General features: G+C 43.5%; 1 protein-coding gene across 2 annotated transcripts in view; it reads right to left on the bottom strand.

The window, feature by feature from the left end:
- Positions 1 to 13293, bottom strand: part of LOC126990917 (protein turtle homolog A-like) — a 159787-nt gene that overhangs the window by 121771 nt on the left and 24723 nt on the right. For both annotated transcript variants that reach the window (XR_007744920.1, XM_050849555.1), the window contains exon 2: positions 6979 to 7123. Coding sequence is in view for 1 of the 2 variants with exons in the window: in XM_050849555.1 (XP_050705512.1) it covers positions 6979 to 7105 (127 nt within the window). In the remaining variant the exon portion in view is untranslated. The remainder of the gene's footprint in view (positions 1 to 6978; positions 7124 to 13293) is intronic.

The following is a 13293-nucleotide window of genomic DNA, read 5'->3' as shown; positions in this document are numbered from 1 at the left end:
ATTTAGAGGGGAAGGGAGATGATAAAATGGAGGAGGAGGAGGAGGAGGAGGAGGAGGTGTTGGGAAGAGAAAGTGGTGGAGGAAGAGGAAGAGCAGGAGGAGGAGAAGGATAAAGAGGTGTTGGGAAGAGAAAGTGGTGGAGGAAGAGGAAGAGCAGGAGGAGGAAGTTGAGGTATAAAGAAAACAAAGGTGGTGATAAAAGTGGACATAAAATAGGAAAAAAAACAGGAAAAGGTAAGGAGGAAATAGAAAGGAGGAAGAAGAAGAGGAAGAGGAGGAGGAGGAAACATGGACAAGCAGGCAGCAGAAAGTCCATTAGCTCATTACGAGGTTGCTAGCAGTTACCAATTTGTGGTGCCCCGCGGGCTGCGACACCACTCGCTCCAGTGTCATCATCTTCTCCGGCACAACACGGACTCCAACACATGATTGTCCCCAAACGCACTGTTCATTTACCAACCTATACACAATTGCAATTGCCCATTAACGCACCCGCTTATCTCTCTAAGCCAAAACACAATCAACCGCGGCCAAAACACAATCAACCGCGGCCAAAACACGATCAACCGCGGAACAAAATGTTATGAAAACAAAGCTGCGTCACCGCGTGACAGCTACACTAAGGATTAAAATCGAGTGTAAGCCACATGTCGGTTAGGTAGATTATTGTATGAGCTCGGTGTGAGTTTGATGTATGACTCACACGCCTGACGTATTACCTCGTGATGTCTGTATGTCATGCCTATATAAGAAGCATTTATTCAGGCTAGGGATCAGATCAGCCAGCACTCTGTTCGTGTGCTGTACACCCAGTTGTCCTTCCCTAGACAACATGGGCAAAACATTCATCTTTGCTACTGTGAGTATGGAGTGAAGAAGTACCATAGAGGAAAGCGTATCTAACATATCTATTGTGTTCTATTATCTTAGTTTTACTTAGGATTATATTTCTATGATACTTTATTGTGTGAGTTTTTACTCAATATTATACCAGTGCTAACGTCAGTAACCAATACTGAAAGAAAACCTGAAGACTCATTGAGTCTCGTAAGCCAGTCGCTGGTTTAAACAATATTTTTACCCTTTGTAATATTAAGTAGTATTAAGGTAGAATAAAATACATATAAGAAAGGCGACACCGTTTCGTCACCCCATTTACGAACTCCTTTAAATACTCCTAAAGTACCAGAATTTTAAGTCAAGCGTCACTAGTACAAACAGTGTGTCGTCTCCCCTGTGTGACCCGGATTACGGGTTAGAACATTGGTGTCAGCTGTGGGGTGGTGAAACTTGTGGTGAAACTTGTGGTGAAACTTGTGGTGAAACTTGTGGTGAAACTTGTGGTGAAACTTGTGGTGAAACTTGTGGTGAAACTTGCGATTTATATTGGTTTATATTGGTATTGTACTGGTGTATGTCCACATCCGAAAGCGAGGGAGAAGACAGTTATTCTTGGAATTACGGGAATAAGACTTTAGAGTTAAAAATGCCAGACCAAGGCAAGAACCCTCCCCCCACCAAAGGAGATGGAAAATCGATCACCCTTGCCCATGATGATCTTGTCACGCTACTTAGCCGTCATACCTTGAATGATTTTAGTAGAGTGCAGGGACTCTTATATTTTTGTGGTGGAGAAGAAAAAAGTAGCAAAGCACCAAACCTCCCATGCCATAAGCTAGCAAAGAAATGGATAGAGGATATTGATAGCCGGACACAGGCAAATTGGGACACTACCGGAAAGATTGAGTTAGCCAAATAATATGCCCTGGGAGCAGCGCGCGATCATCTCCTCGGTTGTATCACTAGATGTGGACAGGATTGGGAAAAAGTAAAGGAAGACTTCCTACGTGTTTCCCACAGTAAGGACCTTTTCGGTCCTCCAGAAAGAATTGGGAGAGGCAAAACGGCGGACAGGAGAAAACATCCGCACCTTCCTCATCCGCCTGGAGACATTGAGAGACGAGTTGATCGCTCTCAAGCCTGACAATGCCAGTTTGCTAACTGAGACAACCGCTTTACGGCTCAGAGAGGCTTTCCCTCCGGCCCTCTTACTCATCCTAACGGAGGAAGAAAAGGTATTAAAGAAAGGGTATGAGTATATTAAAGCTTATCCAGAGTCGAAGCTATCCGATGCCGATATCGCCAAAGAAATAAAAGTGCTGAACGTCTGTTCCACCCAGGCATCCGGACCCAAACATGTCTCACAAGCCCGTCCTCCACGCCCTCCAGGCCAGTCACGTTACCCGATACCCCAAAGGGGAGGACGGCACGCCGCGCCACCTACACGCCCATATGGGAACGCGCCCACGCCACCTACATGTTATGCTTGTGGGTATGTAGGACACATGGCTCGCGATTGCACATATGGAAGGCAGTATAGGGGTGCCTACCACCCACCAACGGGCTCTCGGTACCCTCAGTACCAGCCCACTCGAAACAGGCGTCAGCCCGTCTCGCCTTGCGCTGCCTGGCGCCCGGAGTACCCGGCCGGTCCCACACCCCGTAGCTCCTGGGTCAACCCTGACCACGAGAAGAACAAAAAAAAAAAACGACCCCAGAGTAGCTGCGGCAGTCCACGGCCCTACCAACGCCCTCACGTTGAGATTGTGCGTAGGCGCTAATGCACCAAAGGAGATGGTTTACGCAATGCTAGACACAGGAGCAGGAGCGTCCCTAATAGAAGAAGATTTATTTAGGAAGGTAGGCGGGAAGATGATAGTTACATAACCTCTCTCCATACAAGGGGTAGATCGGACTCCAATCCCTAATAAAGGAATAGCCGAAGTAGTAGTAGACTTTGGGCACGGAGAAATTATAGAAAAATTTGTAGTAATATCACAAGGTATAGTGTTACCAACAGCAGTTTTGTTGGGCCTAGAATTTATGTGGAGACAAAATGTGGTAGCTGCACCGCTGGCCACACCTGGGCAGTTTAGTGTAATGGTGGGCGCCTACCCAGTGGAAGTACATTCCCTGGCTGCAGACGATATGAGCCCGTACCCAGAAGATTGACTAACCGACCATAAACCTACTTTAGACGAGATGGAGGAAGTACCAGTGAAAGCATACGCTATTAACGTGGCGTCCTTGCTACCAGGCACGGCAGGGTATGTCACTCTGGAGGCAGAGATTGGCAGAGCCCAGCAAGCCTTATTTCTCCCAAGGTCCAATGATATCCCTTCTTCATTTTTATTTCCCGGGTTAGTAACCTTAACTCCTAACGTCAAACAAACCAAAGGCAAATTCATCATTCCCTATGCTAACCCAACTGAAGAAACTATTGAGATGCCAACAGGTGAAGTGATGGGACACATTTATTCTTGTCACTCAGAATACTATCAATCATCGACTAATGAATGTGTAGCGGCTGTCACAAAACAGCTACAAAGCCGCCTGTCACCCAGTCAAGTAAGCAGATGGTACTCGATAAGCTGATAGACGAGCTATTTTACCCTCACAACGGGAAAATTGCTGTCTGAAGGGCCTAACCTGCAAGTATCCTGATGTGTTTGCTCTAAAAACGAGCCACTCACTATTACCCCTATTATATTCACACTTTAAGGCTAAAAATGACAAGCCTATATAAAAAAGCCATACCCAATACCAGTAAAATATCATAAAGAAATAGAGATTCAGCTCAAGGACCTTGAGGCCCAGGGTATTATACGCCCTAGTGCGTCACCCACAGCGCACCTCTAGTCCCTGTTGCTAAAAGGATGGTGGAGTCAGACTTTGTCTCGACTTCCGCGCTTTGAACGATGAACTGATTGATGACAAACATCCCTCCCTAACATTAACCTCATTTTGCAACAGTTAGGGAAAGTAAAGTATTCACCTCCTTGATTTGCGCCAGGCTACCACCAAGTCCCATTGGCAGAGGAATCTAAACACTTGACAGCCTTCACGACACCTTATGGCCTCTATGAATTCACTACAGTCCCCTTTGGATTAAAACCAGCACCTGCAGCCTATCAACGGATCATGAATCAAGTTCTCATAGGTCTGACAGGAAGAATTGTACATGTATACCTTGATGATTTGATAGTACAAGGGAAAGACATGGACCATCACCTAAAGAACCTCCATGCCGTCTTGGACAGACTGCAGAAGGCTCACCTGTCCTTAAGACTAGATAAGTGTTCCTTTTTCAAAGAGCAAGTAGATTATCTGGGTCACATTGTTAGTGCTTCTGGCTTAAAGCCTCAGCCCTCAAAGGTACAGGCGGTGCAACAACTCACTCCTCCGAAAACAGTCAAAGAACTTCAAGGTTTCCTGGGATTGGTTAACTTTTATAGGAAATTCATTAAAGACTTTGCCAAGATAGCATCCCCACTTAATAATTTACTCAAAGGGAGGAAAGTAACCAAGAATGATAAGACACATCTGGAATGGAATGAAGAGGCATTGCATGCATTTAACACACTAAAGAACAGTCTAACGACTGACATTGTTTTAGCCTTTCCGGATTTCCGGAAGCCCTTCAATCTCACCACAGATGCGTCAGATAAGGCAATAGGTGGTGTGTTGCAACAAAAGGATGAAAATGGTAGTTTACGTCCCATAGCATATTTTAGTAGAACCCTGAATGGAGCAGAACGTAACTACTCAGCGGTAGAGAGAGAAGCTTTAGCAGTCATCTATGGCCTCAGTACTAACCGACCCCTTATCTTGGGTTATAGGATACACATCCTGTCGGACCATAGACCACTGACTTGGCTGTTAAAAAGCACAGTACCTAGCAGCAGGATTGCACGCTGGCAGACACTTCTAGGAGAATTTGACTTTAGTATTGATTATCTCCCAGGCTCCAGCAACATGGTAGCAGAATTTTTGTCAAGGATTAGGAATCAGGAGAGCGACGTGATAGAAGGCGAATTGGATGCGCGAATTATGTCTGTCACCCTTACGGGTGGACAGGACATGTCTGTCGCCTCTCCGGAGGACATGACAAACAGGATAAGTTTCTCCATTGAGTCTTGCTGGACTCATGGAGCACCAGGATCGCGATCCTGAACTGAGAGAATTGAAGCATGCTTTTGAACAGACCACCGGTGGTAACGTACATGAGAGATGAGAGAAAGGTTGCAGAGAGGAGCAATGTAACGTTAAATGCAGCTAAGAGGCACTTCAAAAAACTGCCTCTTAGTGAAGTGTGTGTAGAGAACGGCATTCTCTACCGCGATGTTTGCGATGAATACAACAAGCAGAAAAGACTGGTTATCGTTCCACCAAGCTACATTCCTAACGCGTTAGCTTTGGCGCATTCCATGCTACCTGCAGGGCATGGAGGCACTAAGGTTACGTTGGCACGCTGTCGCAAGTTTGCGTACTGGCCGGGAATGAAGGCGGACGTGGAGCAATATGTCAGATCTTGTCCTGTCTGTTGTCGTTTTAAGAAAAGGGGATCCCCGCCAGCTCCACTTATGAGGTATCCAGAGGTTGGCCAACCGTTTGACAGAGTCCATATGGATATTGTCGGACCTTTGTCTGTTTCAGACGAAGGCTATAGGTATGTACTGACAGTGATAGACGTCCTGTCACGCTTCTTGGTAGCAACCCCCCTTCGTACGAAGGCAGCCAAGGAAGTGGCAGCTGCGTTCTACAAGAACGTAGTCTGTGTACACAGCATCCCGCCGATTCTAGTCACGGATCAAGGAAAGGAGTTCGTCAACACTCTCTTACGAGAGTTGACTCAGTTGTTACAGATTGATCCTCTAAGGACAACTCCTTATCACCCGTCTGCAAACGGTGTGATAGAAAGGCCTAACGGCACCTTAATAAATCTCTTGAGAACTTTGTGCGAGGACAATCGCGGTATCTGGGACCAAATGCTTCCGGTTGCAACACACGCCTACAACACTGCCTACCATCGTGTTCTGAAAGATTCACCATTTTTCTTGCTTTACGGGTTACAACAAATTCAATCATCCTGTCAGCCCCTAAAGTCACCCGCGGAAAGACAAAACAACTTCTGTACGTTCTCAGGTATGCGTTCAGTTCACACCCGACGCAGCAGAGTGATGGTCAGTGCGGTTCTTGAAGGCGATGATCGTATCCGCACTAACGAAATCTGCAGGAAGATTGTTGCAGTGGTGGATGACTCTGCTTCGGGAAAGAGCTACGGCCGATCTCTGTACTGCTTCGCCTTTTTTTTTTTTTACGTCGTGGCCTATCGCGCCGGTAGGCTTCTTTCCGGTGAATCCTAATGGTCGGCCCAAGGCTTCTTCCCGGTGGATCCTGATGGTCGGCTGAAGGCTTCTTCCCGGTGGATCCTGATGGTCGGCCCAAGGCTTCTTCCCGGTGGGGGCTGATGGTCGGCCCAGCCCGTTCTGGCGAAGGCGAGTGTTTATAGTGGTGCCATCTTGCATTGGCTCATGCTGCCCTCCCGGAGCTCATCTTTAATCCTAGAATCTAGAGTCCGGGTTGATAGGTGATCTTCTGGACAGCATGTGGGAAGTTTTAAGCCACTCGGCGGCGGCTGAAAAATCCCAGCTTGGTGGCACCAGGCGGGGATTGAACTCGCGTCGTCCTGAACTTGGCGCCGTCACGCTATTCATTCAGCCACCACCTACCCATTGCTTGAACTGATCTCCTTTCTCTTCCTCTTCTCATATTCTTTCCCTTCCTGCTCCTTTCCTTTCATTTCCTTTATTTCTATTCTCGTTTCTTCTCTTTTATTTCCTTTTCGTTCCACCTCTTTTTCGTCTCTCTCTCTCTCTCTCTCTCTCTCTCTCTCTCTCTCTCTCTCTCTCTCTCTCTTTTTTCCCTTTCCTTCCTTTCCCTCCTTTTTCTTTTCCTTCTTTTCCCTTTCTCCTCTTCCTTTCCTTCTCTGTATAAGCCTCCTACCCTGACAATCTATGTAAATCTATGTAAACATCCACACTCACAGGCCACACACAACATCTATGTAAATCTATGTAAGTCTCAATCACGGGTCCTACTCAGCTATGTAAGTCTGTGTAATCCTCCAGTACTCACATGTCACGTTCAGTACGATGGAGTCTGTCAGCGGGTGGTCGGGGAAGAGAGGGTTGAGCGCCGTGCAAGCCAGTCTCTGCCCATGGCCGCGCCGAGACGCAAGCACTGACACACGGGACGAACTCATGTTGACTCCGTGCTGCGTCTGAGGGAAGGAGAAGCGGTGAGGGTGAAGGTGGTAAGCAGCTAGAAGGGTACAGAAAGAGCATAGCGGAAGATGATAAAAAACAATGTCATTAAAAGTAAGATATTAGCGTTAACAATTGAACTGATAATAATGAAATAGATAACGATAATAATACTATTACTATGAGAGAGAGAGAGAGAGAGAGAGAGAGAGAGAGAGAGAGAGAGAGAGAGAGAGAGAGAGAGAGAGAGAGAGAGAGAGAGAGAGAGAGAGAGAATAAATCATTTCCCTGGGCCATCCGTGACTAATTTCGCAGATTTCGCTTCGCCTTGACGGACATGTTTCAAGATCGGGAAATTTCTCTCGCTTTTCTTGATGATTTTAGTGGGCGTTCTCTCTCCTCTCTCTCTCTCTCTCTCTCTCTCTCTCTCTCTCATTTTTTCTATTATTTTTTATTCCATCTTTTCTCTTTTCTTCACTTCCACCATAAAACGAAGCCCTTTCCCAATGTACTCCAACTCTCTGGTGTTAGTGTGCTCCATCCTGCCCCGGGAAAGGTTCTAATTCCACCTCTCCACCTGGTTCTCTGTCTGGTGTTAATGTGCTCCATCATGCCCCGGTAAAGGTTCTAATTCCACCTCTCCACCTGGTTCTCTGTCTGGTGTTAATGTGCTCCATCCTGCCCCGGTAAAGGTTCTAATTCCATCTCTCCACCTGTTTTTTTTGTCTGGTGCTAGTGTGCCCCATCCTGCCCCGGTAAATGTTCTAATGCCTTGTCAAAACTACCACAAGGCTCATAACACTACTCATGGAAACACTACTAACACAACAACCTCTACGAAAACCTTACTACATGAAGCTACGTATGTGTGTGTGTGTATGTGTGTATAAACCCCGATACCCTTGAGAATATGTACCCAGAGACCCTAGATTATACCCATTACATTCTCCATACCTCCTGTGATGCACCCAAGCCCTGCCCGATATCTTAGGGAGAGGAAGTGTAACCTGAATCACACACTTGTCCATAGGCTGAGCCGGGGACAATTTCAGCGCCTCAGGGAAGAGCTGACTAAAGTGACGTCTTATAACCATCTGTGCTCACGGGGCCGCAGGGGTTAGCGAGGCGAGGCGCTGCTTAGAGGAAGGCGCCGAGGAGGAAGAGGAAGGCACGGAGGTGAAGCAGAGAGGAGAGTTGATTAAGACTTATATTAGAGAGGGGGAAAGGGAGAGAGAAGAGGAGTGTGTGTGTGTGAGAGAGAGAGAGAGAGAGAGAGAGAGAGAGAGAGAGAGAGAGAGAGAGAGAGAGAGAGAGAGAGAGAGAGAGAGAGAGAGAGAGAGAGAGAGAGAGAGAGAGAGAGAGAGAGAGAGAGAGAGAGAGAGAGAGAGAGGAACATGAAAGAAAGCAATGAAAGAAAGCAAGGAAAGGAGGAGAGAAGGAAGGAAGGAAGGAAGAAAATTAAGAAGTAAAAAAGCATTAGAGAGAGAGAGAGAGAGAGAGAGAGAGAGAGAGAGAGAGAGAGAGAGAGAGAGAGAGAGAGAGAGAGAGAGAGAGAGAGAGAGAGAGAGAGAGAGAGAGAGAGAGAGAGAGAGAGATTTATATATCTTTATTGGCCATAAGGTTTGAGAAATTGCATATAATATAAACATTGTTGATAGGCTCGGTCCATGTAAGCCGAAGCTTTAAATAGGACCTGAAAATTACTTACATATAATAAACATAGCAAGGGACTATGTTAGGCCACCCGAAAATGTATAGAATTTCATGATTGAATACAACACAAATTATAGTTAAAACACATACAAGTATACATAGGCATACCTATTCACTACATATACTATTATTTACACTGGACACAGTATAGTTTTGTCATACTGTTAGGACAAAAAAAATCAAAGTAATTCACACAAAAAAATAGAAAAAAATATAACATTTCGAAATATTCTGAAAATTATTGATACTTATCAAACAATGCTTTTGTTAGTTTACATTTAAATACATTTATATTATTACAATTTAAAAACTCTTCTGATAAATTATTCCAAATGTTGGCTCCTCTTGACAAGACACTTTGCTGGGCGTGAGTTGTTCTACATAACGGTACACGTAAAATACATTGTCTTCTAGTGGTGGTGTTGGTGATTATAGTGTAGCCAGGCTCAATATCACAGGAATTTAAAGATTTGTATACAAACAAGCAGCTCTGTAAATATATTATGTCTGGAACTTTAAGAAGTTTTAAATCTCTGAAAACATGATTGGGGTGTTCATAGCGTTTTTTAAAAGACATAATTCGTAGCAGTTTTTTTTATTTTTATATTGGTAAAGAGGCTGTCAGTGTAAGTCTTATATGTTCCTCCCCATATATCACAGCAATACAAAAAGTGTGGATATATTAATGTTAGATAAATTTGCCGAATACAATTTGCGTTTAAACAGTCTCTTATTCTATATACTATGCCTGTTAGCACCGATACCTTCGATCTTATAAGATTCAGATGTTCTTTCCATTTTAATTTACTATCGATGAGAATTCCCAAAAATTTAAATTCATCAACTTCATTAATTTCAAGATTGTTGATTTTAACTGTTGTACGTATCGGCGGAGTCATTAAAGGACTAGATGTCACGAAGTGAGTCTTGTTGGTATTTAAAGTTAATCTGTTGCTTGTGATCCAATCGTAAACTTTATTTAATTCATTATTTAATGTGTGTGAAACATTTTCCAGATTCATTCCTTGGAGAAAAATAGTGGTGTCATCGGCATAGAGTAAAAATTTTAGCTTGTTGGTACAGCGAACGATGTCATTAATGTATATTAAAAATAATACTGGGCCGAGAACTGAGCCCTGAGGCACACCACATGCAGCGAAGCTGTACGGGAAGGACATATTATTATAAACTGTATATTGCTTTCTGTTTGTGAGGTAACTCGAACCAGTTATAGGCATTACCACGAATACCGTATGTAGATAATTTACTTATTAATATAGAATGGGAAATGGTGTCAAATGCCTTACTGAAATCACAGAAGACCGTTACTTGAAACATTTTCTTATCCAAGGCATTATATATGTTCTGGCAAAGATGAATAGCTAAGTCTGTAGAATATTTGGGACGGAAAGCATACTGGGATGGAGTGAGGATGGAGTGCTTTGTTAGGTAATTCATTAATCTCTCAACCATTACTTTTTCAAAGATCTTACTGAAACTTGGCAATATTGAGATAGGTCTATAATTTTCTGGTAAAGAGCCGTCACCTTTTTTGAAAACGGGAACAATGCGAGTAATTTTTAGGTGATCCGGAAAACAGCCTTCTTTAAATGATTTATTAATAATAAATGCTAAAAATGGAGATATGATATCGCAACAACTTTTTAATATCTTAATGTGAATTCCGTCATGTCCAGGAGATGATACTTTCATATTATTGATGACTGACTTTATTTCAGTTACTGTGGCAGGCTGTAGGTAAAAAGAGAAAGGAACAGATTCAGGGAGATAAGTATTGTAAGAGGTTTGAGAATTTCTGAAGTTAGTTGCTAAGGAATTGCCAATATTGCTGAAATAATCATTAAACAATTTTGCCACATTATAGTCATCCGTAATAGTTTCATTGTCAAAAAGGAAGGACGATGGTAGCTTTGGTTTGTTATGGCCAAGAAGATTATTAATTATTTTCCAAGTTTCTTTGGTGTTCCCGGGACTGTAAGCTTTGCTTTGTGGTAGTTTTCTTTAGCTGCTTTAATGATTGAAGTTACTTTATTTATAAAAGATTTAAAAGTACATGCGTAAGTTAATGGCCATTTTGCGTATAATTTTTGTAATTTGTTTCGTTGTTTGATTAGTCGTTTTATATCAGAGGTAATATATGGTTTGCCAATATGTTTTTCTTTGATCCTGGTAACTGATACGGGAAAATGTTTGTTGTAAAGCTCTAGAAATTTACTCAAGTATACGTTAAGAAGCTTATTTACATCATAAATTGCTTCGTCATTATTCCAGTTAAGATCTTTTAAGTCAAGTTTAGAGGATTCTATTGAATCCTCGGTAATTCTCCTTGCTGAAAAAGTAGCCAAGTTGGGAGAGTTTTTTACTTGTTGAAAATGAGGCAAAGATAGGGAAATGATCTCTTATTGAGCTGTAGATAATCCCACTGGTTAGGTAGTTTTCAAAGTCATTAGTCCAAATGTGGTCAATTATTGTAGCCGAATCTTTGGTGACACGAGTTGGTTTGTTAATAGTGGAAAAGAAAGAATAACTATGAAATGTGTTAACTAGTGTTCGAGCATTTTTTTCATTATAGTTCAAAATATTAATATTAAAGTCACCCATAACATGTACAGGTATCCTAGGCGCTGAAAGTGAAGTAATAATATTAGTGATAGATATGAAAAAATCATCCAGATTAGAATTTGGGGTCTGTAAATCATGTCAATTATAAATCTGTGTGGCCGAGTTATTTATAAGATTAAAGACTCAAAGTGTGGGGTAATGGCAGAGATAAATCATCGAGTCTACGGGCCTGAATACATTGCTGAGATATATTGCAACACCTCCACCTCGTGTACTGTTGTTGTTAAAGTACTTACAATATCCTTCAATCGCATAGAGATCACAGATGGGATCATTGAGGCGTGTCTCGCAGAAACCAAGGACATCGTAATTTATATTATCTTCATTAATGCATTGCTCAATACAACTGTCAAGATGGAGTGGTAGACTACTAATATTAAATGCTAACATATTTATACATGGGGATTCAGGATTGGGTTTATGAGTATCATCGCTGAAGTAATAGTTAGAGTTGGGTTCACTTAACTTACAATAAACAGATAGGATGTTGTCTGTGTCATCATAGTATTTATATGGATTATATACAAGATTATTTATCACATTTAATGGAAAATTGTGTTCTATATCATCGCTGAGAACAGAGGCAAGGTCTGTATTACTTAAGTTTACAAAAGGGAAATGATTCTGATCCATACTACTAAGGAAAAATACAATGACGAGATTTGATTCGATCTACCAACAAGGGGTATTACTTAGGCTTTGGGCGCGAGCTCATCCTCGGTGGGCCGGTCTGCTTCTGATGGGGCACCGGGGATACAGTCTGTCGTACCATCGAAGACGAGGCACCCGCAGCCGAGCGATTCCCTTCAGGTCCTGGGACAGCAGGAGCTCCAAGGAGGCGACCGGGCCCCCCAACAACCCCGGCAGGGTCCGGAGAGACGATATCAGCAGCAGGTCCATGGGGTGAGGCACGGCCACCAACTGAAGCCACACCAGCGCCAACAGCAGCAGAGACAGCAGCGCCGGCACCCGTGACGTCAGTAGCAGCTGCTTCATTGGAGTCGTTGTTGTTTACGGTTGAGTTCTCGTTGGCGGCAGTTATGTTGATGGTTCTGTCTTTTATGATCAGTTTCGTGTGACGAAAATAAGCAATTTTCCCTTCGCTCCTCGCTTGTTTTAGTAGAGGGAGTTGTGCTTTCTTCACCTCCTGTGAGGCGGGACATAAGTCTTCGTTGACGTAGAGGCCTGAACCCCGAAGCTTCGAGACGTTTCTTATGACCGCTTCACGGTCGCAAAACCTTGTGAAGCGGGCAATTATGGGTCGTTGGCGATTCGGGTAGTGTTGCCCCACTCGATGAGCACGTTCAAGTTGTCTATTTGGCAGCTGTAGTTTGTCTTCCAACAAGCAACTTACTTTCTTGGCTGATTGTTCCCAAGTTTCAGTTGGTTCCTCTTCAATTCCCATAAACTGGAGATTATTCCGTCTATTGTAGTCTTCTTGATAGTCACATCTTTCTTTAAGTACAGCAGAAGATTTAAGACTTGCCTGTAGGTCGTCGGAGAGCTTGGTAATCAGCAGTTTGTCGTTCTTGATTTCCTGTTTCAGTTGACTGACTTGGTGTTTCAGGTCGTCTGCTTCATTTTGTGAGAATTCCAGGCTGGTCTTTAGGTCTTGTACTGTTGTTTGTAGTTGCTTGCATTGCTCACGGAGAGAGAGAGAGAGAGAGAGAGAGAGAGAGAGAGAGAGAGAGAGAGAGAGAGAGAGAGAGAGAGAGAGAGAGAGAGAGAGAGAGAGAGAGAGAGCGAGGAACATGAAAGAAAGCAAGGAAAGGAGGAGAGAAGGAAGGAAGGAAGGAAGAAAATTAAGAAGTAAAAAAGCATTAGAGAGAGA

Source organism: Eriocheir sinensis, unplaced genomic scaffold (assembly GCF_024679095.1).
Source record: "Eriocheir sinensis breed Jianghai 21 unplaced genomic scaffold, ASM2467909v1 Scaffold223, whole genome shotgun sequence".
Classification (NCBI taxonomy): domain Eukaryota; kingdom Metazoa; phylum Arthropoda; class Malacostraca; order Decapoda; family Varunidae; genus Eriocheir; species Eriocheir sinensis.
The sequence above is the reverse complement of the archived record's forward strand: the minus strand, read 5'-3'. Positions and strand labels throughout refer to the sequence as shown.